This window comes from Morus notabilis, unplaced genomic scaffold (assembly GCF_000414095.1).
Source record: "Morus notabilis unplaced genomic scaffold, ASM41409v2 Scaffold2130, whole genome shotgun sequence".
NCBI lineage: Eukaryota > Viridiplantae > Streptophyta > Magnoliopsida > Rosales > Moraceae > Morus > Morus notabilis.
The window spans coordinates 1-26,587 of NW_010358049.1; the positions used below are offsets into that span (position 1 = coordinate 1).

Genomic DNA, 26,587 nt, shown 5'->3' on the forward strand with positions numbered 1-26,587 from the left:
AAAAAAAAAAAAAAAAGCTTATCATATTGGGAATGCGGCAAGTGTTAAATGAGATTATATAGAAGTTGTAGTATCCCTATACTAGTAGGAAAAGGAAGTAGGAAAAGGACTCCTAAATATTTGCAATATTTTGTTTTTGGAGAATCATACACACGTATTCTTATCCTGACAGAACTCTGTTGCATAATGTAATTTTATCGTCCCATAAAAAGAAAAAATAGTTTCAAAATTTCATTTACCGCTTACTACAGTGAACTTTGCTAAATTTATTTATCGATAAAATTATTTTTGATATTCTGTTATAACGAAATATGTTCTTAGTACACTGTTTTTGATAATATTAAAATGGTATCTTAATGTGTTTTTTTAAAAGAGTACCTCAGCGTTTTTTTTAGCGGAGTACCTCAACGTTTTAAAATCATTTTCTTGGTACTCTAAACCCGATTTTTGAGACTTAAAATGACCTTAATATCATTCTATTTAATTAACTGAAAACTAATAAATCTATAAAAAACTATATCATAAACTTTTTTATTTTGTTGTTTTCTTTTAAATATTTTAATATTTTAAAATATTTTCAGATTTTTTTTTAAATATTGATTTTTATTTAATTAACAAAAAGGGTAGTTTGGTTGATGACTTTTAAAATGTCTCATAATTAGTTTTTGAGGTTTTATTTTGTTTTAGTTTTAATCTTTCTATTAGCCATGTTTTAAATATTTAACATAACTTGTGAAAGTTAAGAACTAAAATTCAAAACATCTAAAATTTAGAGACGAAAACAATATAAAAAATAAATGTTAATCTCTACAAATAGTTCCTAAAATCTAACTGTTTTTAATTTTAATCCATAATTTACACATATTCTATTAAATATTTAACATTTAATTAAAAGAAGAATTGAAACTAAAGCATAGTAAAACTTTAGTGACACGTTTAAGGGTACGTTTAGTATATGAATTATTTATGTTTGATTCTGCAAGTGTTTTTTTGCAAAAAAATTTTGAATTTTAAAAATCATAATCAAATCACCGGTTTAAACTTATATACCAAATGAATCTTTAAAGTCAAAGAGTAAAGTGAGATTAGGTAAATCTCAGGACTACTTCTGAAATTAACTCAAAACTAAATATACAAATACAAAAAAAAATATTGTCAAAGCAAAAACGACAACATTAACAGCAAGTTTGCGATTAATCTTAAATCTCCTGGTGCCTAAGAAACAAAATTCTCAAGTCCTTCAAGTAGTCTTCTGCGACTATCATATACACGTGGTCGTATTAAACAAAGTATGCACCAATTTGAAAGTCATCCAAACGCTGGTTGCTAGTCGCATTCAAACGTAACGAATTTGACGAGTCTTCACCGGCCGAACTTGAGTCTTGAACAGAAGAAAACTGAGCTTCTCCACCGAGTAATACACAAACCCTCCGCTTGAGTGAGTCACAAACGATCCGAAGCTCTTCCCTACAATGCAGTGCCATGCCGGACCGTACAGTGCGTCAAATTCCTGACCCAAAAGAAAAAAAAATCGAATTTTTAGTTTAAAAAATATTTATAAAAAAAAGAAAAGAAAAAAGATCGTTGATGCTAAAAGGAGCTCACTTTCTTGAGGGACATGGCCAGGTGGGTGGGATTGGGCTTCTTCTTCTCCTCGGGATTCGCGTTGAGGAGTGATCTGGTGCAACGGAAGGCACGCACCTGCATCACCGCCGGCATGTCCGCCGATCTCAGCCGTACATTTAGATCAACGGCCACCGCCTCCAGCTTCACCTCGCTCCCCAGAGGCCTCGTCACCGCCGGCGATGGCAACGTGGGCCGTGCGGCTCGGCCCACCATGAGTTGCTTGTTGGGCCTCACGCCTCTTGGTCTCCTTCTTCTTGTTTCGTCCTCCGTCTTTGCCTCCATCTCTGGCCTCTCCATGGAAGTGGGTGCGAGTGAGCTAGAGAGAGAGGGGCTTGGCCCACCAGGAGTTGCTTGTTGGGCCTCACGGCTCTTGGTCTCCTTCTTCTTGTTTCGTCCTCCGTCTTTGCCACCATCTCTGGCCTCTCCATGGAAGTGGGTGCGAGTGAGCTAGAGAGAGAGGGAGAGAGAGAAATCAGGAGGAGAAACGCAGAGTAATGACAAATAATTGTTTGAATGAAATGTCTGAAGTTTGACTATTTGACCGTGGCCTTCAAAACGGACAAGAACTGAGAGGGTGTATATTGTGTGGTAATGCTGTACGGAATATAATGAATCATTGCCGTTCGTTTTGATGTTGCAAAGTGGGTCCCGCATGGTTCGACGGTTGTAAACTTGTATATGATTGCTGATGAGGAAATGTGCCACCGATTTCGAATATTTTGGTGGGGCTCGTACACTGATGTGATGGATCACGTGCGCCCATGGAATGCCATGCCTAATACCAAGGAAATTCGAAACCTTGAAGCAGTTTGATAATTACCATAATTTGTTTGGGACTACGAGGTGCATCATTCATGTTCAGTCAAGTCCATGATTCATTTTTAAGCCAAAAAAAAAAAAAAAAGGAGTCCATGATTCATTGATTCATGAGCAATTGAACATGGTAAAATTGCTAAGTAGGCGTTAATCTATTCCGATAAGAAAGAAGAAATGGTCCATGGATGGTAAAATTCATCCAAGCATGTCATCTTGTCCTGCATCCCCTTTGTTACTTTGGACCTTTGGTGGCATTTGTTTCTAAGTTTTTGCACTTTAAACCCATGAGTATGACTCAAACTGATATTTAGTTTTGCATCAGTTAAGATGGGTTTGAAATTGAACTTATTTACTGCAGTAAAACCCTGACTCTACTTCTTGTTTATTCACAATTCTCACATTAATCAAACACAATTTCCTAATGTCTTGTTTTATTCCATGTTTAACTAAAAGCCAGTTTGAACCAGAGTTAAACCAAATAGGTTCGTAACTTTTAGTTCGAACCAAAAGATCAAAATCACACCATCCGAACCCACAAACTAATCAACCCTTTTGAAAGTCTTAGAGATCACACGTAGAACAGAAAGGATTTGATTCAATTTTACTCGGAAAATATATTCGATTTTCACTTATGCCACTATATACTCAATGCCACACAACAATTTGACCAAATACGTATCATAAAATAGATCTTAGAACTGCAGAGTATTAAATCCTGGACACATCCCGAAAGGAGGAGAGAAAAATATTCTTACTCTTCCACCAACCCGTTGGTAGTTACTAATGCACGCAATTAATATTGAAAGATGCTCTGTTTTTACAAAGAGATTTGATTATGGTATTGTTGGCTCCGTCATTAATATTTAAGCATATGGTAGGTTGTTTTGGCTGCAGTGTTTGGTCTCGTGATATTGTTGAACGGACCACGGATCCTGTTTTCTCTTTGCAAAAGCATATTCTCCTACAAAGAAATAAAAATAAAAATACCAAAAAAAAAATATTTATCAACATCAGACAAGAATTTAAGGTCCAATATCATGAAAAATCTCGCAGGGACAGGTGGTTCCAGAAGTCAGGTCACTTCTTTGTCTCTGGACGGAACAGGTATAAAAGGGAATGTAGACTGTGTATGCGGACCAAAATATTTGTAATTTTTACAACCATGAGGTACTCGTCTAAACATGATGAAAGATCTAGAACTAATATAAGGAATCGGGTACGTTATCCTACAAAGCCTGCATTTCCAAATTGGTATGCCCATTGTTGTTAGCAGATGAGTTTGGTGAAGAAGCCTGGTTCTCATCCTCGGATTTCATCTCTTGAACTGGGGGAGGGTGTACAACGGTCATTGGCATCACAACGTTCTCCGAGAGACGGTTCTTCATCTCCCGGTGCTCCTGACACAAGGCACACCAGTGCAAGCAACAATGAACCATGCAAGGGTCACATGGCGAGTTCTACAGTCAAACATATGATCAGGCTTAGTTAAATTTCCTTCTTATCTTTCATTCTTTCGTAGCACTAGAAAATATATTTGTACAAATCAATCACAATACTGTAATGGTGTTCTCATTAGATAACTTCAATCAAATGAATTATTTGATATGGGGGGAGATGACTGAGAAACTTTGGAGGGCATAGAAAACAAAGTGTAAGAGAAGAACGGGATCATTTTTTGCCATTTAATTACTTGCAGTTGCAGTATTATTAAATATCTCAAGTTACCTTCAGATGGTACTTTTTCTGTAATGTCTGCCGAGCAAGACCAGTGTATATGCCACACATCCACCAACCAAATAACAGACCCTCGCAAATGAGAAATGCAGTACTTGGGTTGGCACCATGAAAGATTGCAGTTGCTGCTGCGAGAGCCATTCCACCTTCAACACAAACGGCATGACAAACGCAAGGAGTAGTCCATGGGGTGTCATCTCTTAAGCTTTCAACATTGCGTCCGAAGAGAACACATGGGCAAAATAGTCCTGTTAAACCTAAAAAGAAAAACTCCAGAATGAATTTATACTTTTTATCCAATCAACTATTACATAGAACATGCCGCATCAAGTACAAGAAATAGTACGCTCGTTTTGCAAATCAACTCACAACTATCTTTGTCTTCGGCACAGCCAAAGATCCCAGTGGTCCAGGGTTCATCAGCAGGCGGTTCAAAACTTTCAGGTAGAGGCTGCCCGCACTCATTGCACTTGCGAACATTCAACTGTCAAAGTTATGAAAATCCGTAACTGCTTTTGCATCTAATTAAATCCAATTTTACAAACTTTATTTATATTCCCCATATATAGCATTAGCGACACCCATGAACCATCTATGACTGTTGTATAAACTAACAGACTCAATCTATATAAGCAAGAAAGTAAAACAAACTTAAATGTAATAAATTTACAAACTGCCAATAGAACTGATGAAACTATCGGTTCTGAAAGGAACTCCAACTCCGAAATCCCAAAAACAAAAATTCAAAATTAAACCCTTTTTCAAACAGCCTCAACGGCAATAATTTCAATAACAAGAGTTGCTTTATCATTCCACATGAAAACTGGGACGGGTTTAACAATCCAAAACAAGTATGCCATAGGATTAGCTGATACAAATTAATAATAAAGGAAAAACATCACAAGAGAGAGGAGAAAAGATTGGAAAACCTGAGGAACTTCAATGGGCTGATTAAGCTCCCCGGGCTTAATATCTTCTAGAGGCGCTTGATCTTTAGTCAACTTCACATAACGCGAATGTGCAGTCCCATCCGCCATCTGATCCGAGTTCAGAGATTCTCCGTTTGGTTACCGAGAAACTGCCAAGAAAATTTCACCGAGAAAAGTCAAAGTTAGATATATATATATATATATATATATATTTGGGAAAACCCTATCAACGAAAATTATCGCCCCATTCTTCTCAATAAACCCGTACTGACGCAAATCTAGCACACAATAAAACCTAAATCCAAATTCTAAATTCTGTTTTCTCTCTCTCTTTAACATCTCGCATTCCATTTTCTTCCTTAATTTCTAAGCAAATAATGGAAAATCTGACCTCTGAAATTCCTGAGAAACAAACAGCCACAAAATAGAGCAGAGTTTACTATTCGCTGTGCAAGTAAACAGTAGGATAAAAGAGGGAATCGAAAGCTTACACGTAAGGTGGACCAATCCAGACGAAACTCCGGTAAATCTGGTGAACAGGCCTGCGAATTCTGCGAGATCTGGATGTCGAAATTTTTGGAAGATTTCTTTCATAAACAAAAAAAAAAAAAAAGAGTGAGGAAGATCGTCGGTGAGAGTAATTAGGATTTAAGGGTATGAGTATGACTTTGGTCCATGGCCTTCCCTTTCAACGCACGAAATGAAGCTCTTTTTTGGCTAGTTTAACTTAAAATTCGAGTTTTGAGTTTTAGATTTTTACAGTAAAAATTTTTTAAAAAATATCACATTTAATTTTTTTTGTTATAATAAAAAATTTTAAAAAATATTATATCTAACTTTTTCTATTACAGTGAAAAGTTCTCAGAAAATATCACATCTCAATTTAAATTAAAAACTCGAATTTACGAAGTGAACGAGATCTTAGTTTAAAAAATTAGTACAGTTTGATTAATATTTAATAAACACGTAATTTAAATTATATTTTCTATTTAAATTATCTAATTTAAAATTTAGTTCTTTTTTTAATTTTACTGTTTGAATCATTTTTAAACACTAAAAAAATGTCTATTTTTTATGTTTTTCACACATATTAAATACCAATTTAAATTTTATTTTTTGTTCAGATTAAAATTTTAACTGCATATTTAAACACTAATTCAAACTATAATTTAAACCGCATAGTTTAAATTTTCTGTTTGAATAAAGAAATTCAAATCAATAAAATTTGAGGGTACGAGACTGTTTATATTCAATTAAAAAATTTATTCAGCAATATTATTCAATAAATTTACCTTTCACAATGAATAACACATTGTCATTAAAAAAGTGTTTCTATTTTCTCCTGTATTTTTTGGTAAAAAATTTATCCACATTGCTGTCGTTTGAAAATATTGTTCGTGTAATATTTGTAATTTTTTGTCGTTTTTTTTTTTTGGATATTGTTGATTCCTAAGTTTATTTGAAAACATTAAACATTAACAATCGTAAATTTTTGTCGTTTTCGGGATATTGTCGATTCCAAAGTTCTGTATTTCCGTAGATCCTTAAGTAATTATTATAGTTTTTTTTTTTTTTTTTTTTTTTTTTTTTTTTTTTTTTTGCTGAAAGTTATTGTCGTTCCTCCCTTAAGTTCTTAATTGTTATTATATATTGTTCATATTTCTTTTCCTTTTCAACTTATCGTCGTTTTTATTCATTCGTTTCAAACTTTATCTTTCTAAGCAGATATTGTATTTTAATAACTGTTGCCACTTGCCAGATTATTATTTTGTCGTTTTAGATATTGTCGTTTGTGAGAGAGGTGATGTCGTCATAAGCTAATGCCGTCTACATATATCTTTGTCTTTTTCTGAAGGTTTTTTAAGGAGCGTTTTTTATGTTTCATATATGTTTCTGTTTCCTAAAATTATTGTCGTGTTAGAAGATATTCTGATCTTCCTAAGCTAATCGTTCTTTATTTTTTATAAATTTTATTTTATAAAAAAATATTTGCAGTCTTTTTAGTATTTTTTTTTTTCTAAAGGTCGTTATTTGTAGCAGATTTTTCGTCCTTCTAGTTACTGTATTTCCCAACTCTTTTCTACATTGCTGCCGTTTTCAATAGGCATTGTCGCTTTCTTTGAAATGATTTTGCTTTAGATATATGACATCGTGAAGGAGTTGTCGTCTTACTAAGCTAACATCGTTTATACATATTTGTCGTTCTTTTAAGTAACGTGCTGTCCTTATCTAAAATCAATATCGTTATTAAAAATACATTGTCGTTTTCCTAAGCTAATTTATCCTTATTTATTAAAATTTATCGTCCTTTTCATTTCTGTTATTTTTGAGATATTGTCATTCATAGGTTTGGTCATTTGCAGTAGCCAGTAGGTCTTTTCGTTCTTCCGGCTATTCTCGTTTTCCTTGTTCTTTCTGAACTTATTGTCGTTTTAAATTTGAATTGGAACGGTCCTTTTGTAAGTCGTCGTTTGTATGATTTTCTCGTTTTAAAAATCGTGTCGTTTTGAACATATTATTCATTGCAAGAGAGTTGTCATCTTCTTCGGCTTTCTAAAGTAATTGTCGTTTCTCATAGATATTGCCGTTTCGTTTCTTTTATTGTTTTTTTTAATGGATTTCGTTAATTATCATAAAAATTTTGGAGCTGGATTTTTTTTTCTTACCGAAGAAATAGGGAAAAGGAAAAAAGTAGGGTGACTTGAGGTTCGTGACTAATATTTACTTTTATTGCTTTTTAGAAAAAAAGAAAAAAGACCCGGGCAAAAGAATATTGAATATGTATGTGGTAGTCCATTACCATTGCGGACGGGAGAAAGATAAGGAAAACAAAAATTTACAACAAAAAAAAAGGAAGAATATAAAGAAAGGAACTTTCATTTGTTAGAGAACTAATTGTATACTTTTTTTTCCCCCTTTGCTTATCTTCAATCCGTTTTCCAGTTTAAGCTCTTACACTACTCTACTGCCATTAAAAGTTTCAAAGTAATCCATAAAGCTCTTAACATAAACCAACTTAAGGAACAAGCCAAGAAGGGAAACAGTATATTTATTGACATACACCATCCCCGCGCACATAAACATCTGCATAATTGCATATTGGACTGTGGTTTGTGGTGGAAGTCATTCATCAGATCGCAAGGAAGCTCTTAATTAATATATATCAAACACGTCAAAATTTGAGAAAGTAATACTCCTTATAAAACGAGTTCAAATTAATTTCCCTTTTTTATTTTGTTTAAGAGGGCCAATTCCTGTACCAACCACCCCAAGCAGAGACCAACCCACTAATTCCAAGAGTAACAGCATGATTACAGAAAGGATTAGGCTCAATTTCAGCCAAAGCAATTATCAAATCCGCAACATTAGCCGCCACCGCCATTAATCTCATAACTCTATCCACCTTAATCTTCCTTATTCTCTCACTCACATCTTTATTATCTTCCTTATTATCCAAACCATGAACAAGCTTTCTCTCGGTCTGTATTCCCTGCTTGATTAAAATGAAGTCGGATATTATGAAGAAAACGTAGCCAAAAGACTCACCGAACGCCGACACAAAGCTCATCTTCTTCGCCCACTTGGCGTCCAGAGTCCCAATCCTCGACAGCCACAGAATGTGGTCGAAGAAGAAGTAGACCATTTCGCCGGCGTTTGCGAGGACGGCCAAGAACCGGAAACCTGGGGTGTTGCCCGGGTTTCGTCGGAGGGCGTTGAAGCCGGTGAGGAAGCGGCCGCTGCGAAAGGCCTTGCGGCTGAGCCCGGACGCGACCTCCCATTGCTTGGCTCGCTGAGCCACGCCGGGGTTGGTGGCCTCGACGTGCCAGTGGACTAGCTTCGAGACGTATTGGAAGGTCTTGACGAGCTTGTCGATGCCATCTCGCTTTGCCAAGAAGACCACCAACTTGTCCACTGTGTCGTTCATGGTTTTGATTGTTATCGTCTGTTTTGTGGTTGATGATGAAGAAGAAGAAGTGCCTTTTGTTTTGTTTTGAGAGAGAATACGTAATAAAGACTAAAGAGAGTGTTATTATTAGAAGGAAAAAAGGGAAGGAGAGCCACAAAAACAGGTGTTTTTGGATAATGCGTAGTAGGAAGTGTGATAGTTGAGAAGCTTGTGTTGGACCTTTTTAGGCCACTTTCCACCAGTAGTTTATTGTGTCATTGGTTTTGTTTTGCATATTTTTAATTTGGTCCAAAGTTTCCAATACAATCGGCTGAGTTTTCTGTGTCTTTTTTTGCAGATATAGGAGCTCTCATGATATCACCACGTGTAGTGATTATATACGAAGACTTTTTTATAGGGGAAAAAAAAAACTTGAAGGTGGAGATTTGAGCTCTATATCTTTAGGTATAAAATTGCTGTTACCTATGCCTACAACCGCATATAAGTGGAAGAAGTTCATATTTTACAAGTTCCATGGCATTTTATCATTTTTTTTTTTATCACGGTTATTAGTAGGGATCGAAAAGAACTGGTTATTTCTCACTGTGGGGTGATCTGCTTGCAAATTGAAGTACTATTTCTAATTATAAGTTGACTCGGATAAATTAGAATGCATTGAAATTAGAAGGGAGACGAGATGTGTATAGAGTAGAGTCTAGTTTGTTTCGCTCGTTTGTATTGAGAATTTTAGTTAAAAAGTGAATTTATATGAGAGAAAAAACACTAGTGAAAAAGTTGAATTTAAACTTTTATAAGAAAAAACACTGTAACAAAAACTCGAGTTATGATTTAAACTAACTAGACCTTAATACTATTTATGTCACGTGTCCCCTATTCTTTGTCCACAATATGTTATTGTACTTGACGACGTGTCGTTTATATGTAGGAAAGTTTTATTATCGTTTTACTCATAAACCTCAAAAACTATGAATCAAACGACACGTTTTAATTAGTTCAAAGTTTCCTATTGTTGTGTCATTCAAACCTGATTTTTTCGTCTAATTTAAAACGACACGTCGATATTGTTTTTTTTTTTTCAAGTCCATAATATATGAAACGTTTTTTTTTTCTTATTTATAATTTGAACTTAGTTTTTTTTTCCCAATAACTTGGTTGAACTGAAGTAGGTTTGACAACATGCCATTCAATTGAATAATTTTCTTGTTATGATATTAAATTGAAGGACAAATAACACTTGTCCCCCCTGAATTATTGGCCTTCTAATAAAATGCCCTTTAAAGTTTGAAAATAATAAATTTTCACCATGAACAATTCGCTGTTAGCACGCGTTCCCCTTTTCTGTCCCCTTAATTAAATTTTAAATGTTAAGTAACACGTGAAAGTCGCTGAGGCATTTAATTTTTATTCTATTATGAAATGTCAATTTTGCCCTTGAAACCCAAATCTACCAAAAACGTTGTTTGGAACTTGATTCATGACGATTTTGCATTTAATTTTCAATGTGATCGATGCTCAAAAACGCTGATTATGGCGAAGATTTGGGGATGTTGATCCGCGAGCAAAGGCGTCAGCATGAATCGAGCGAGCGAGGGAAGGAGGTCAGACTCTACCGGAGCGGGTGGGTCGATGGCTGCATATTCGGGCTTGTCGGAGGTGGGTTGCGTGGGTGGGGTCGGTGGCTGTAGATCTGGCCTTGTCGGAGGTGGATCACGCAGGTGGGGTCGGTGGCTGCAGATTTGGGCTCGCGCGGAGGGGGCTCGCGGGAGGTGGATCGCGTGGGTGGGGATTGCGCGAGGACTAGAGAGAGAGAGCTTTTCCTTTTTTATTTTTTTAATATTATGTTTTTTATTTTAAACATTGAAAAATACTTATTTCTACCAAAATTTTATTCAAGGGAAAATTACTTATTTACCCTTAAAATGAGAGTTACATTCCACTAACGTGACACTTAACGTTCAAATTTTAACATAGAGAGATGAAAAGGAGGACGCGTGTTAACGACAAATTATTCAGGAGAAAAATTTGTTATTTTTAAACTTTAGGAAGCATTTTGTTAAAAGGACAACAATTGAGGAGGACAAATGTAATTTGCCCTAAATTGAATTCTGTCGTTTGGTGTATAAAACTGTCACATGTCACATCATATATTTATAGAGAATTGCTCAATGAAATGTAAATCTAACGAAATCTAAGGGCGTTTCTTTTTGCCATGCTATATAATTTCCTGTCGAACTATGTTATATTCGCAGGAATAATTAAGCTTGTGTTATTTGAAAACATTATTTTGTTATTTTGTGGTTTTTTATAATACTAAAAAGGTACTTTAGCATTGATTAAAAAAATGATACTTTAGCGTTTTTTTAAAAACGTCATTTTGACATCTTAAGTTTGTTTTTTGGGTCATAGAATATCCAAACTACTCTTTTCACAAAAATTAGGGGTTGTTCTTTTGTATTTTTTAGTTAGGGTGACTTGAGTGATGATTTTGAGTTGAGTTTGAGTTATAGCTTGAGTTAAAATTGTAACTTGAGTTTGTGTTTGAATGTACATATTTGAGTTGTGATTTGAATTGAGAATCTATTTGAGTTTGTGTTTGGGTGGGTCAAAACTTAAATTTATATTTAGATAGTATTTTAATAAAAACTCAATGGTGATGAAAAATTTTAATAGGGTATATAGGTATGGTTTTATTCGTCTTTTGTTGTGAATGCATAGAAAAAAATAATGTCAATCAGAATTAAAACGAAAAAAGTTATGACATTTTTAAGAATAGAAAAAATACTGTTAATTAATTTGAGTTCGAGTTTATGAACTCGAGTTGAAAGATAAACTTAAACTCGAATTTAGCCCTAAACTCGAGTTTAAACTCAAATTTTATAAAAAAAATATAAACTTAAATAAAATTATAATTCGAGTTCAAATTTTTCTGAGTTTCGTCGCAAAAAATGAACCTTTTGATAATTTTATAAGAAAAGAAAAAAAAGGTCATTTTATAAAACGACAAGGTCATAAGCATACGACAACACCGAGGAAACGCCAAAATCTAGGAATAAAAAACGACACCTGTATAAAAGGTCACAAACTCATGAAAACTGGATCACCCTGAAACGACAGCATCCGGAGCATGAAATCAAATAAAGATTAAAATTCCAAAAAAAAAAAAAAGAAAAAAAAAAGAAAAAAAAAAAGAGGAGTTTCCAACTTATTTGTTGTTGCTCTTCTTTCTTCGTTGAAGTCACCAAGCGTTTACTGTTTCAGACCAAACCCTAGCAAGGCCTAAGTAGAAGATCCCAAGGGACCACTCTCCGTCTCCAATCCTTGAAGGCCTTCTCCTTTTATCCATTCCCTCAAATTCGCTCTCAATTTCGTTCTTCGCATCTTAAATTAGGGATTTTTCCTTTTCGGTTTCTTAATTTTCTTTGCATTTTCAGTTCGAAATCTTTATTCGCCATCGCCATGGATGCTCAGAGAGCTCTGCTGGACGAACTCATGGGTGCAGGTATTTCCCAATCAAACCCTAACTATGTTGTTGCTTCGCAAAATTACGTATTTATTCGCTCTTTAATCCCATTCTGATAATGAGGTTCTCCATTAACAAAGAAAAAGAATTTTTTTCCCCAAATCATTTGAACCAATCTGATTTGATATTATTATTTAATTTCTTGGGTTGGCTTGGTTTGATGAAAATTCAGCTCGGAATTTGACGGAGGAAGAGAGAAAAGGTTACAGAGAAGTTAGTTGGGATGATAAGGAGGTTTGTGGAGCCTATATGGTTCGATTTTGTCCCCATGATCTCTTTGTCAACACCCGGAGTGACTTAGGTGAGTTATATGTTTATTTCTTATTGATTTCCAATTATTCAAAGCCTTTATTTGGTTGCAGATAAAGCTAGGAAAAAAAAAAAAGAGCCTGACTTTGAATTTCTGGATAAATTTTCTGTATTGATTTTTGGGAATTGTGTTTGTAGTTTAGTCATTCTTGACAAGTGCAAGATTTCTCTAACTGTTTTGTTTACTTTTTTTTTTTTTTTTTTTTTTTTTTTTCCGACCATGCCCCAGAATACACGATCAGAAGTTGAAAGAAAGGTGATTGATAAATGATATGATGTGTTTTGAGAACATTCTGTATAAGGTTTCGATACATTTATGTGAATGCGTTTTTGCACTGTGTAATTCAGAGTTTCTGCCATTCAAAAAGAAGTAATGGCGGCTGACTAAGGCATCTTGTCTATTGTTTTATTATATCATTTGTAATTGCTCCACTTCATTCTGTCATTAACAAGTATGGAATAATCTATTTCTTTTATGACAAATGTTGAATATCTTTGTATTTATATGCCTAAGATACGAACTACTTGTAGATATTTATTGTTGGTTGGAATATTAACATGCCTTGTATTCCTACGCTTTGTTTTTGAGACAGATCTTTGAATTCACACATATGAATGTCATAGTTGAAAGTATAGGGAAATTTATATCTTAGGTTTTAATTCATTTATCTTTGATAATTTGGTGGCTTTCTCCGCTCAAAACTTGCACAATCTTTATTTTGCACAAAACTTCTCTATATTTCTTCCCTTCCAGTTTTAATGTGTTTCTTCACGTTTGTGATTTCAGTTTCGAGAAGTCCCCGAGGCATGATGCATATGTACCCAAATTTGAAGCTGAACTTGCTCAGTTTTGTGAGAAATTGGTAGGATGCACTCCTTTTTTTTTTTTAAAAAAAAAAAAAAATCATGATTTGTGCGTTCTATTTTATTTCTTTGGTGACATTTAAAAAAAAAAAATCATGATTTGTGCGTTCTATTTTATTTCTTTGGTGACATCACTATTTTTGCATCATGATTTGTAGGTGATGGATTTGGACAGACGAGTACGGCGTGGACGAGAACGACTTGCTCAAGAGGTGGAACCTGCACCTCCACCTCCCTTGTCATCTGAAAAGTCTGAACAGTTATCTGTACTGGAGGAAAAGATTAAGAACTTGCTAGAACAAGTGGAAGCTCTTGGTGAAGCTGGGAAGGTGGACGAAGCTGAAGCATTGATGAGAAAGGTTGATGCGCTTAATGCTGAGAAGACAACCTTGACACAACAGCCCCAGCCTGATAAAGTATTGATGCTTGCACAGGAGAAGAAGATGGCCCTCTGTGAGATTTGTGGTTCTTTTCTTGTAGCCAATGATGCTGCAGAGAGGACCCAGTCTCATATTACTGGGAAGCAGCATATTGGATATGGCATGGTTCGCGATTTCATTACTGAGTACAAGGTAATTCTTCCTTCCTAGAGTAAATTATTTATAAATCTTGTTTTTTTTTTTCCTGCTGGTTAATAAAAAGAGGAAATTATTGATTTCCAGGAAGCTAAGGAGAAAGCGAGGGAAGAAGAAAGATTAGCTAGGGAAAAAGAAGCAGAAGAGCGAAAGAAGCAGAGGGAGAAGGAGCCAGAGAGTAGAAGGAAAAGAAGTGATTCAGGTGATAGAGACAGGCATCATGATCGAGAGCGAGACAGATACCGAGATCGGGACTCAGATCGTGAAAGGCATCGAGATTGGAATGGTAGAAGTAGTCGGGATGGAGGAAGAGGGGTGGATTGGAGATACAGAAATGGAAGAGATGGAGCTAGGGACAGGCACAGGGACCGGAGCAGGTCACGCTCCCCTGTTAGGCATGGACACAGGAGGTCATCTAGAAGTCCAGTTCACCCATATTAGTGAAATGTAGATAGATGTCTGAGCTTTGAAATTTAATGAGGTAGATTTTTAATCTCAAAATTTTAACATATGTGTTTGGAGCTTTGAATTACTGTCATCATGGGTGAAATTTTTTTTCCCTATTCCCACAGCTTTCTTGACAATATATCATCTCCCTTTCGTCAATATTGTTAAAGGAGAAAAGGGTTGAGGTAGGTATTATCTTATTGTTGCGACTCCTCTTACAATCTATTTTCGACAATGCTTGAAGTACCTTTTATCCTTTATATGCATTTCTCTGAAACATTGTTTTCAGAGTCCAGGGCCCCATATTCTTGGGGGGTTCAATGTTGGCTACCTTTTTTGCCCTCATATTGTATACATCCGACTTCATATGTATGAAACTATGAATGCATGAGACAACGGCTGGAGAGGTAGTGTTTTCATTTTGTGAGGTAACATGTAAATCTCATCTTTGCTTGATATTCTTGCATCAGGGATCCAAATTCAGTCCAAGGGGGGGAAAAAAAAAACTAAGTAGTCTCTTGTTTTTTCAATATTAACCTATGAATAATGCTAGGGGATCTAGAGTCTACTACCAAACTATGAGTACTAAATGATGTAGCAAGTAACAACTCATTTGGCACATCACTTAAGTAAAGTTTGGGAGACGACTTGGGATCTGTAGCATTACTTTCAACTTAATTGTTGCAAACGCTTTGGTAAATTGGCATGGCATTTTATCCATCTTTTTTTTTTTTGGCCGATGATGAGGATCTATGGCATTTCATCAGTATGTGGAATTTAATCCAAGGGAACGGGCTAGGCGTTATAATGCTCACAAATTGGCAATACGAAAAGGTAAAATGCACAAGAAGTGGGATACGGTCAGGCTGTAGAGGTAAATTTTGGAGTTGAAAATTTGAAATTCAGGACGATCCATGCAAATGCAGGTTATTATTTGATTCCATTTAAGAGTGACTTTAAAACAGAAATGTCACTTCTGCGGGCAAGAAATTCTGGTGGTCTGGAACTTGGATGATGCACTTTCGCAATGTGTTCTGCGTTGTACATGCAATTCTTGGTGCTGGAGGTAATCATTTAAATCATAAACTGCAACATAGTGCAACTTTCAAGTTTGAAGCAAAGGTAGTAAATTCTGAATGAAACCTGATGGTTAGATTTAGGTGGTTAAGAATGTTACAGAGTCTCGTACTAAGGAATCGTTTGTGCAGGGAAACAATTACTAATCAGCTTCCACAACTGTATGGAAATTGGGAAACAAAATGCAACTGAAATTGGCTTGGACGATACATGTAATTTTGTTATTAATAGGTGCAGAACATTTCGCATTTTCGTATTACAAGGTTTTCTTCTTTTTTTCTTTTTTTTTTTTTTTTTTTTTTTTTTAAAAGTTTTTTTTTTTTTTTTTTTTTTTTTTTTTTTTTTTTTTTCTGAAAAGTTGTAATTTATTGACTATCAAGGAAATGGCTATAGCCACAGCGGGAGCTACATCCCAAATACAAACACTTTTCACATTATAAGTTGCTTCTGGTTCATGAGACTTAAAAAAAACTTTGTTTTCGAAGTAGAAGGTATTATGCACTTGCAACCTGCGGCTTTCACGGTATACTTTAATGGGTAAAAAGAACATAAGGCTACTGAAATGGGTTGTGTCGGGACCGGAAATTCTTGATTGAAAAAACTTGGCATTATAAAGAACAGGTGTAAAATAAGTGAAATGAGGTTATATTTTGGGGATGCAACATAATGTGCTATGGTGGGAAACAATATACTCCCAAGTCCAAAGTCAAAATTATTAATCTAAACTCACACGGCGCATCTTACATACAAGGTTTGCTGTCGGAAGATCGAGCTGATTTCCTGAATCTGATTTGACAAGCTCTTTCAGCTCGTCTCTGGAGGTGGAAAGGCAAGTATGGAATGTGGCAAGAACTGGCGGAATTGGCATTGATAAGGCAGAAAGCACATTGCTCAGATACTCAATGTCAACTGATAGCTGCTGCGCACCACGATCTGTTATGTACTGTATACCCCGCAATTGTTCCATGTAAAGAGCAGTGGCTCCCTCTGCAACCTTCAGTACACAAAAAGAAACAGATATTCATTTTTCTAAGGCATACGTATGAATAGTTATGGTTGTAAACTAGAAACTTAGCACACAATCTATGATAGCAAAAGAACTTTGGAAGATCAGGATACGATCCAGCTAAATTGAGTTAAACAACGGCTATATGTTAGAGAGACGCATGGTTGAAAAACGAGGATCTTCTTGTTAGTGCATAGGCCTATACCTTAAACATCCATTCAGTTGCAAAGAACTGGGCCTCATCATTGTTGGCATCATTGTTTGAGATGCCCTCCGCAAGTGGCTCCAACTGTTGGGGTAAAGTAAGAAGATATTCACCGACACTTGTAACATAGGCCTGAGGATATGCACTGAAGCTTGGGAGAGGAAAAGCACTTTGCTCCTCAACTGCGGACCATATTGGCAAATGAGAAACATCACTGAGACGTTGCCGTACTTTAGAAATGAGGACATCATATACAAGTTCATTCACTGTGTCGGAAAATGCTGCCACTCTCTGAGATGCCACTGGAAGTGCATGAAACCTGGGATCTTTAGACTGCACAAAATTTTAAAATAACATTAGTTAAATAATAAGAGGGGGTCAAGCAAGATATTTACTTGCAGAGAGAGCACGGCCAATACAGAGACCAAAGACAAAACCACCCAAGTTGACCCTGTATTTATCCACATCTATCGTTGGGAGCTAAGAACTTTGACGTTCTTGTTTTCTCAGGCTGTCCAGCATGTTCTTCCTAGTTTTACCGTACGTGTTAAAGTAAATAGCAAAACTGTTATAAATCAAAAGGTGTTCTAAGGCAGCTAAATGCAATGCCAAATTTCCATGCTAATGCCAAAATTCAACCTTTGGAATTTTGGATAAGCAAGTCACTCCAGTGTAATGCTATACTTAATATCAAATTCGGCATGTTCTCACTTAGATGTCAATATGCCAAATTTAGCACCAAGTATAACAAATGCCAAATTCCAACATTTGGTTGCTCTTGCTCATTGGTTGATGTGTTTGATTTTTCTGCGTAATAATTAATTAATGATAACAGTCCTATTTTAAAATTCTATAAGAATTAAAAATTCTCCTTTTACAAGTTCCAAAACTTTGAATTTATGAGAAAGAAATAGATGTACCGTTTAACATAGCATTATGCATTGTTGCACAAAATAGAACAACATACGAAATATGTCATTTTTACACTTTTGTGTCATATATAGCATTAGCACTTTCATTGCAGATAGTCTTATGAAATTTTTTCACATATATTAGTAAAAGGATAATGCATAAGAGAGCGAGGTGTGTTTAAGTTTGAAATATAAATTGCCAGTACCTGATTTAAAAGATTAAAGAGTTTTCGAGCCTTCTCAGGAACATCAACAAGTCGCACGGCTGCCACATCCAAGGCAGCCCTTCCACCCACAGATGCTTCCCCGTTGCCCTCACCAACATGTGACAGGCTTTGGTCCGCACTTGAGCCAAATACTGAAAGAGATAAAGTAGTGCTTAACCTAGCAAGAGTAGCCCTCAAGGAAGCTTCAAAAACGGAGGACCTGCTAGTTAAACAATCAGAAACCGTGAGGATCTGCAGAGCTCCTTGGACAATGGACCATTCTTCCTCATTTGAAGTTGAGTCAACTTTGCGTGCAGCTTTGCTTCCTTCTTTCTTGTCCAAATCTGTCTCTTTCTTTGAACCAACACCATCACTACCATGGTCCACTCCGCAGACAACTCTTAATGATTTCAGTGTCTCTTGCAAAGCAGAGATATATTGTAACATTATGTCGTCAAGAGCGAGAATTAGTTCATCTGCCTCAGAACCACCCGTAAAATTGATACACCTCTCAACAGCAGCTTCAAGTAGTATGATAATTTGGGGAATGGATTCCTCCATTCTGCGCACTGTTTCACTGAGTTCAATCCCCTGAGCACCCACACCACGAGTAACAGCACCTCTTAAATCAACCCCAGCAATTTCAGAGGATAGGATAGCCCTTTCCATCTGTCCATACCTGAAAAACACTTCAATCATCAGTCAGAGGAAAAAAAAAAAGAAGAAGAAAGAAGGTGAAGAATCCAGCGCTTCAAAGTAACAGTCACTGAAGAAAAGTTCTCATTATATCAAAAAAAAAAAAAAAACAGGATAATGTATATATAAAACACTAAAAACTGAATGATATATGTATACATAACAACAATTAAGACCTCCCACCTTTGTTTAAATGAGTCATAGGGCAAGTATACTGCCTTAAGAGTATCCATTAAAACTCGGAGCTCAGAGTCTGAAAATAAATGCTGAATATTTCTTGCAAAGGTCTGTGTCACATTGTGTAACTCAATCAACGCCTCCAAATGTTTCCTCTGAATCTTAATTCCCTTTGGCATATCGCCTGACAGAATATCTAATATACCTGAAGCCAAATAACATTACATGATTTAAGGATCTCTCCCTAGTGAAAATCATAGAGCTGAACGTAATTTCGAAGGACCCTAAAACAAGTGAGCCCTACCTTTTCCCAATGCTTTTGTTTCAGGAACAACATCTCCAGTTGAAAGGTTAATACGAGAAACAAAACTTGCGCCAATAGTAGCCATTGTCTCGATCAGCAGCTTTGGTACAAGAGTTCTATAATCCTCAGGAAAAGCAACTGTACACCTGCAGGTGATAGTCTGAGAGTGAATAAATTCTGTGATAGTTTCCTTGTATCAACAAGATGTAAATATTAATGAAAAATATTAACAACATATTTGGCGTCCAAAAGTCTGAAGAGTTTACCATTTCCATTCTTGCTCAAGATAAAGAAGCAATTCATCATAGAAGCTTGGCAACCAACTAGAGAACGAAATTGTTGGAGAACTTGATTGAATGTTGCTTGATAGCCTTTCAACTTCAGCCTTCTCATTTGCAAGCCTATTGCGTTGTTTTGAGTTGAAATCTTCCCACAACTGTTTTATAGGCTTTAGGTGAACTTTTGTGTAATGTATCTCCAGTGACTTGAATCTCCCAATTCGGATAAGAATGCCCCGCAGATTTTGAGCAACATCAACCTTATCATGTGTACCAAAAGGAGTTCAGAATCAATGCATATAATAGAACTCAACCCAAAAGCAAATGAAGTATTTCAATAGATTTTATGACCTTACGACCAGATATTGCATCTGTTAGTCGTGGCTGCACCATTGCATCTAGCCTATCCTCTAGGACCTCAAGTTGCTTCCTCACGTTTGCAAATTCAGCCACCTACAACAATTCCACAAAAAACAATAAAGAAAGTAGTAACCAACCAAAACGTGAAAATTGAAGAATATCAAGTGAGGTTTATAATGTAAAAGTACGCTGGGTAAAAACAGTACCTCCCCGACAGCAGACAAGCAATGTCTCATGTTGGCTAAGGTTTCTGCTGCCCGCGGAAGATCACCACTAGCAAAGACATCCTCCACCGTCGAACTCAATTGGGTTAACCCAGCAGCATCCTGTTGAATCATATAAGATGATTATTTCAAATGAAACATCACAATTCCTGACCTAAACACACGATCCACACATGTGCGAAATTAATTAGTTCAACAAATATACCCACCTGCAATGTCTCATATGCAGCTTCCATTCTCTGCTTAACAGTGTCAACCTTTGCTAGGGCAGCTATGGATTCAGCGGATGATCCTTCAGCCTGCAGATCCGACCAAAACGTTTGACAGAGAGATAGGAAAATTTGATCAAAGTATGTAAAATTTGAAGCTTGTAATGAACTAAAGAGTGACTTTTTGCTATACTTTTTGCTATAATCTTCATTGCCGAATATAGAAAAACTAACATTGAAAATATTTCAGCGCAAATCTCTCCAATTTCTCGCATTGTCTCTAGTAACCAAACAAACGAGCATTCCGGGAATACCAAATTTCAAGTTCCGACAATCGCCAGCCTAAATTCCTCCAAATTCAACGAACGAACAGTATAAACAGATCGAGAAGGTACCTTCTTGAGCTTCTGGAGAATGCTGGCGACGGCGGAGCGGAGCGAGACAGCGTCGTCGCGAAGGCGGATGACGTCGCGGGTGGCACGCGGGACGCGGAGGAGGGCGGCGGCGCTCTGCTCCTCGAGGGAGGCGGAGATCTCCTCGGAGACCATCTGGAGCTTCATCTCCAGATCCACCAGGTGCTTGTCCACCGACTCCTCCGGGTGCCGACTCTGGCATGCCGAGTTTATCCATTTCTTCGGCTCGAAGTTCTCTCCTGAGAACGGACCTAGATCCAGCATCGTTCTTGGCTCCCGAGTTGGCTCGGGATTCGATGACTTAACTCGGGCTGGTTCGGAGATCCGCTATGTTGTTATATTGTGACGGTTGGGAAATGGAGTTGCCGAAGCATGGGCTGGTGGAGAAGGGGCAATATGCTGATTTTCCAACCGAGTGAAATTAATAAAAGGACATTTTTTTATTTTTTATGAAGAAAGATATTTATTTATTTTTTATAAAATGAGGTCATTTTATAAATAAAAATTTTTAAGAAGTTATTTTACTAATAAAAATTTTTAAAAGAGTTATTTTTACAAAGATCTCGGCCTGGTGGAAGTATGTTTGTGAAGGAGAGGGGTGGAAGTGAAGTATCTTAAACATTAGGGCGGGTTATGCAAATAAGAAAATGTTTAAGCCGAGAATGAAGAAATGGAATGGAACGACAGTTATTTAAAAACAATGGCACTGGGGGGTGTTTGGTATGGGATAATCATAAGGAATCATATTCCCAGGAAAGTGATGGAGGGTAATATGATTCCTAGGAATAATACATTATTGTGTTTGGTTCTATACAGAAATCTTTTTCAAATTCCTAGGAATATTACATTACTGTGTTTGATTGTGCATGAGAATGTTGTGAATTAAAAAATATTTTTTTAAATGAATAATAATAATAATAATAAAAATAATAAAATTATTATAATTATAATTATAATTATAATTATTAATATTATTACTACTATTATTATTATAATTATTATTACTATTATTATAATTATAATAATAATAATAATAATAATAATATATTATTATTATTATTATTATGAGATTCCCATGATTTTGAGATTCTTGAAAATTTGAATAACACCTTATTGGGTGGGATTAGGATTACCCCAAAATGGGGTAATGTGAAACCCATGGGCTTCACTTTCCTAAGTTTTAAAAAAGTATAATAATTGTACCAAACATGAGAATCTGAAATATTCACATTCCCATCCTTATGACATCATAATAAAAGGAAACCGAGGGCATCTTGAAAACGACATCATCTGTTAAACGACATAATAAAAGGAAAAGATCGCAACCCATTAAAGCGACAATAAGAACGATAACACGTTGGTAAAGCGACAAACAGACACTTATACGACGTAAAGTTACAACAACGATAATTTTAAACTAACGAGGAAAATACCAACGGTGTGGAATCCAAATAAACGACATCATATCGTGAAAACGGCATTAGATATAAGTAAAACTTAGCATACTAGCATTTCTTTAAGGGAAGCGTTTTAGCATCTTAAAACAACAAGATATGAAGAACAAAAAAAAAAAGAAAAAAGATATGAAGAACAAGAAAAAAAAAAGATATGAAGAAAAGGGTATTGTTACATAGCAGCTAATTTTAAGAAAAAAGATATGAAGAACAAGAAAAAAAAAGATATGAAGAAAAGGGTATTGTTACATAGCAGCTAATTTTACCGCATTACTTGGTAAAAAGAAAAGTAATAACCATCAAATACGAAATGTACAAAAACGACGTAAAATACAACATTAACAAACAAGAAGTCAAGAATAAATTATGTAAATTATAAACAAAATAGAGCTGGCAATAGCTCAAAAGTCCAAATACATGAAGCAACGATCTCCAAGATGCAGGGAAAATAAACACTTGATTATAAACGACCTCAAAATTAGAAAACTACAATAACCAAAAACGACAAACATAAAATAAATAACATAAAACCGACAACGACAAAAAAAAAAAAAATCTTTATGAAATGACAGAAAATACACACACCCAAAAGACAATGTATGTAGAAACGAGGTTAGATTAAATTAACTAAAAATATCTTTAGCAATAATTGGTGTTTTAGTGGGTGAGCTGCTTTCATTGTATTGATTCCTTGTTTCAAGTCGTTGGGACAGTAGCAACATATATCAAACGACACTATCTTGGGATATAGCAGAACAACAAATTAAAAGCAAGGAGATACGAAGAACAAGAGCTCCATACATATTACATAACAACTCAGCTTTAAGAGATGCAACAATAGGTCGGGGCTGGCCCGGGCCCATCCTGACACAATGATAGGCTGGGCCGGTACGGCTGTCACTGTTTAAGGCACGACTCAGCCCATAAATATTAGTGAACTGGGCTGGGCCAACATATATCGGCCCATGAAAAATCATGGGCCAGGCTGGGCCAGCCCGTCTAGGCCCATGATGGACCGGCCGAGCCCGGCCCGTCTAGGCCCATAATGGGCCGGCCCAGCCCAACCCATCTAGGCCCATAATATTTTCATGTTTTTTTTCTTTTTTTAGTAATTTTGTCAACATCTTATGAATAATTATCATGATTGTACTCTTTTTTTCTTATCAAGGCTTTGTCCCACTGAATTTTTCTTATAAAGTTGTTTATTTAATGAGATAATCGTAAATAAAATATCTCTTTTCATATTTCTATTGACTATTCAAACTTATATATTTATTAACTTGTTTAAAAATAAAAAATAAAAAATTGTATTAGATGGGCTGACCATCTAAACCCATGATGGGTTAAGATGGGCCTTGAGTGGGCCAGCCCATTCAAGACCTATGGCACGGTCCATCCTGACCCGGGGCACGGCCCAGCCTGGCCCGTGGCACGACCCAGCCTGACCCACGTAAAATTAGCATGTGGTGTGGGCTGGGCCGAAGTCATTCTTATACGGGCCGGTCCACAAAATTCGTGGGTTGGGCCGGCCCGACCCGCGGCCCGCGTGGGCCTAAGGAGAACGGGACCGGCCGAGCCGGCCCATTCTTGCTTCTCTACTCAGCTTACCACATCAAGTGGATAAAAATGGTACCTTTTTTTAAGAACAAAAGGAAACGATGGTAACTTAATAGTTTTGAAATGATGAAAATGTTGATTATGACAAGTAAAGAAAACAACATCGAACATCAACGAACAACATCTTAAAGATATAAGTGAACAAAATACAGGTGACGAGAAAACTAATAAACGACAACGAATTGCAGTAACGACTTCATCCATCAAGACGATAAACATGAAAAGACCGCGACTTTAAAATGGTCAGAATTAAAACGACAACAACAAGCAAAAGAACATTAAATTTTAAAATAATAACGTGAAAATGGTAGAATAATTATTCAAAAAGATACAATATAAGTAGAAACAACTTTAAATTATCAAACGACCAAAAAAGACTTTTGAAAACCTAAAGGAACTAGAAAAAGAGTGACAGCATGAAAACAACACAAAAAAAAAGCTCAGAAATGATTATATGTTAAACGACCAAACCAAGAAAACGACATCATGATATAGGAACGACAAGAAATATTTTTCAAAGTAAAAGACTTAAAATCATGTATAATAAATAATTTTTCGTGCATATTTAACATATTTAACTATTAAAAAATAGATAACTATCAATAACTTTAATTCGTCAGAAACGTTTAGAGCTTAATTATGTTTTCTGACCTAAAAGAAAAAAAAAAGAAAAAGTAGTAAATAACAGTTAATATATATTCGTTTATTTTACCGATTTAAATTTAAAATTTAAATTTTATTATAACAAAAAAATATTTAATTTTTTTTATTATAATAAAAAAATTTCATATAAAATTACATTTTAACTTAAATTAATAAACTAAACCGTCTTATTATAAAAAGAAAAATAACACGCAAGAAAATCACGTTACATCAATCCATCAAAAATATCTTATGGGCAGTCCTTCGAGAAATATCCATAAAGATTTTAACGAATAAGGAACGTTCTTGTTCTAGAACATTCCTGATTTTTTTGGACACCAGCCTCTCTCGGACCTTCCACACTCTTCCAATTACCACCTTAAAAACCCTCCCCTTCCGCTAACTTTCTCCCCAAGACACACAACGCTGCAAAAAAAAAAAAAAAAAAAAAAAAAAAAAAAAGAGCCATCACACACACCAAAACACCAAGCTCTCTCTTTCCTCATCAAGCTCGCTCTAATGGCGTCCTCAATTGCTCTCAAGCGCCTCCTCTCCTCCAACCTCTTCTCGAAGTCCATCCCTGCGCCGATTCGCCCCATAGCTAACCTCCCGTCCGCTGCGTCCAGGTACTTCAACACCAATGCCGTGCGCACCTACGACGAAGGCGACTACGACGACCGTGATGTCGATGTCGATCGCCGATCTGACCGCTCCCTCTCTCGCCCCCTCGGCCGCGACGATTTCCTCTCAGGTAGTCGTCATCTTAATCCTTCTCTGCAACTTTCTCGTTGTTTGATCTTTAATTTTTCTTTTATGCCAAACATTAGCCGGTTTCTTCTTCCTTCACCAGAAATATGAGGTTCTGCTACTCAAAGCAGAGAATAGTGAGAATAAATTAAGTCGGAAATGCAATTAGAAGAAAATTTTTGTTGTTAATTCATATTTTCAGTCTTATTCCTTAAGAAATGTGATGATCCACTCCTTAAACTCATGATAAAGCAGAAAAATTTGATTTGGAATATACTTATGCTTGTTTGTTCTGTGCTGCAAATAAAAAAAATAAAAAAATTGTGTGCTAATTAAAGCCTGTGATTGAAATCTACTCAGATTTTTTTGATCCGTTTTCGCCGACGAGGAGCTTAAGCCAGGTCCTGAACCTGATGGACCAATTCATGGAGAATCCATTCCTCTCCGCCCCGCGCGGCGGCTTGGGGGCGGGAATCAGCCGCGGATGGGACGCGAAGGAGACCGACGAAGCGCTGCAGCTCCGGGTGGACATGCCGGGGCTGGACAAACAGGACGTGAAGGTGTCGGTGGAGCAGAACACGCTGATCATCAAAGGCGAAGGTGCAAAGGAGCAAGGCGAGCAGGAGAGTGCAAGGAGGTACATGAGCAGGATTGATCTGCCGCAGAAGCTCTACAGGACTGATCAGATCAAGGCCGAGATGAAGAATGGTGTGCTCAAAGTGGTTGTGCCTAAGGTCAAAGATGATGAGAGGTCTGATGTTTTCCATGTCAATGTTGAGTAGAAGATCATAGAATAATGTCTGGTTTTGAGTTTCTGAATGCCAGTCTTTAGTTTCTGAATGCCAGTCTTTCTTTCTTTTTCTACAAATGTTTGAGGGGGTTTTGGTATCGAATACTAAGGATTGTGAATGGATGTTTTGTTTTCTGATATGTTAGTGAATATAAATAATCCTAACTTTCATAATTGTAGAGCTCTTTTTAATAGTTATATTATCTAATTCCAATGAAAACTTCAAGGTTTCGGTTTTCCAGAAATCCTAATTTGAAAAAAAAAGTAGATCATTACTAAAAAATGTGAAATAATTACTAAAAAAAAAGTAGATCATTCTCCTAAATTTGAAAAAATGTGGACAAATATTTTGGAATGAGAGGCCACCTAGCCCAATTTCCCGAGTTAGAAATTAGAATAGAACCTTTTCTCTCAGAAACGACTCTATGAAACTGCATTATACTAAAAAACGCATATAATGAATGAAAGAGACGACAACATATTAGAAACGACTTCATCTTTCCAAAAATGATACAATGCACAGGAAAACAATGGCAGCCCAGCC

General features: G+C 36.1%; 6 protein-coding genes across 8 annotated transcripts; 2 read left to right on the plus strand and 4 right to left on the minus strand.

The window, feature by feature from the left end:
* Positions 1 to 1,080: 1,080 nt before the first annotated feature.
* Positions 1,081 to 1,950, minus strand: LOC112090278 (dynein light chain, cytoplasmic-like). The gene is made up of 2 exons (XM_024161183.1): positions 1,606 to 1,950; positions 1,081 to 1,510 (listed from the first exon to the last, which is right to left on the minus strand). The coding sequence occupies exons 1-2, from the start codon at positions 1,921 to 1,923 to the stop codon at positions 1,337 to 1,339; spliced, it is 492 nt and encodes a 163-aa protein (XP_024016951.1). The 5' UTR covers positions 1,924 to 1,950; the 3' UTR covers positions 1,081 to 1,336.
* A 1,473-nt stretch (positions 1,951 to 3,423) lies between these two features.
* Positions 3,424 to 5,729, minus strand: LOC21384873 (cell number regulator 6). Its single transcript, XM_024161180.1, has 5 exons — positions 5,597 to 5,729; positions 5,106 to 5,254; positions 4,546 to 4,660; positions 4,168 to 4,433; positions 3,424 to 3,899 (listed from the first exon to the last, which is right to left on the minus strand). Exons 2-5 carry the CDS (start codon positions 5,211 to 5,213, stop codon positions 3,669 to 3,671), a joined length of 720 nt encoding a protein of 239 aa, XP_024016948.1. The 5' UTR covers positions 5,214 to 5,254; positions 5,597 to 5,729; the 3' UTR covers positions 3,424 to 3,668.
* Positions 5,730 to 8,179: 2,450 nt separating this feature from the next.
* On the minus strand, positions 8,180 to 9,113 carry LOC21384874 (peroxisomal membrane protein 11B). The gene has a single exon (XM_010091376.2). The coding sequence runs from the start codon at positions 9,028 to 9,030 to the stop codon at positions 8,344 to 8,346; it is 687 nt and encodes a 228-aa protein (XP_010089678.1). The 5' UTR covers positions 9,031 to 9,113; the 3' UTR covers positions 8,180 to 8,343.
* Positions 9,114 to 12,169: 3,056 nt separating this feature from the next.
* On the plus strand, positions 12,170 to 16,104 carry LOC21384875 (luc7-like protein 3). 3 transcript variants are annotated; one of them, XR_002901571.1, is made up of 8 exons: positions 12,171 to 12,511; positions 12,705 to 12,833; positions 13,058 to 13,097; positions 13,629 to 13,704; positions 13,864 to 14,277; positions 14,368 to 14,761; positions 14,853 to 14,912; positions 15,017 to 16,104. XR_002901571.1 is itself a non-coding variant. In XM_024161182.1 (7 exons), the coding sequence occupies exons 2-7, from the start codon at positions 12,469 to 12,471 to the stop codon at positions 14,719 to 14,721; spliced, it is 1,056 nt and encodes a 351-aa protein (XP_024016950.1). In that variant the 5' UTR covers positions 12,170 to 12,336; positions 12,444 to 12,468; the 3' UTR covers positions 14,722 to 15,048. The 3 variants fall into 3 exon arrangements, 2 of the variants coding, with proteins under 2 accessions (XP_024016950.1, XP_024016949.1); XM_024161182.1 differs by having other exon boundaries at positions 12,170 to 12,336; positions 12,444 to 12,511; positions 14,368 to 15,048; XM_024161181.1 differs by having other exon boundaries at positions 14,853 to 15,048.
* A 329-nt stretch (positions 16,105 to 16,433) lies between these two features.
* On the minus strand, positions 16,434 to 21,188 carry LOC21384876 (conserved oligomeric Golgi complex subunit 7). Its single transcript, XM_010091378.2, has 10 exons — positions 20,776 to 21,188; positions 20,381 to 20,470; positions 20,154 to 20,273; positions 19,939 to 20,040; positions 19,576 to 19,847; positions 19,310 to 19,455; positions 19,012 to 19,210; positions 18,133 to 18,811; positions 17,016 to 17,348; positions 16,434 to 16,798 (listed from the first exon to the last, which is right to left on the minus strand). The coding sequence occupies exons 1-10, from the start codon at positions 21,055 to 21,057 to the stop codon at positions 16,520 to 16,522; spliced, it is 2,502 nt and encodes an 833-aa protein (XP_010089680.1). The 5' UTR covers positions 21,058 to 21,188; the 3' UTR covers positions 16,434 to 16,519.
* A 3,619-nt stretch (positions 21,189 to 24,807) lies between these two features.
* LOC21384877 (heat shock 22 kDa protein, mitochondrial) lies at positions 24,808 to 26,183 on the plus strand. Its single transcript, XM_010091379.2, has 2 exons — positions 24,808 to 25,257; positions 25,614 to 26,183. The coding sequence occupies exons 1-2, from the start codon at positions 25,026 to 25,028 to the stop codon at positions 26,033 to 26,035; spliced, it is 654 nt and encodes a 217-aa protein (XP_010089681.1). The 5' UTR covers positions 24,808 to 25,025; the 3' UTR covers positions 26,036 to 26,183.
* The last annotated feature ends 404 nt before the right edge of the window (positions 26,184 to 26,587 follow it).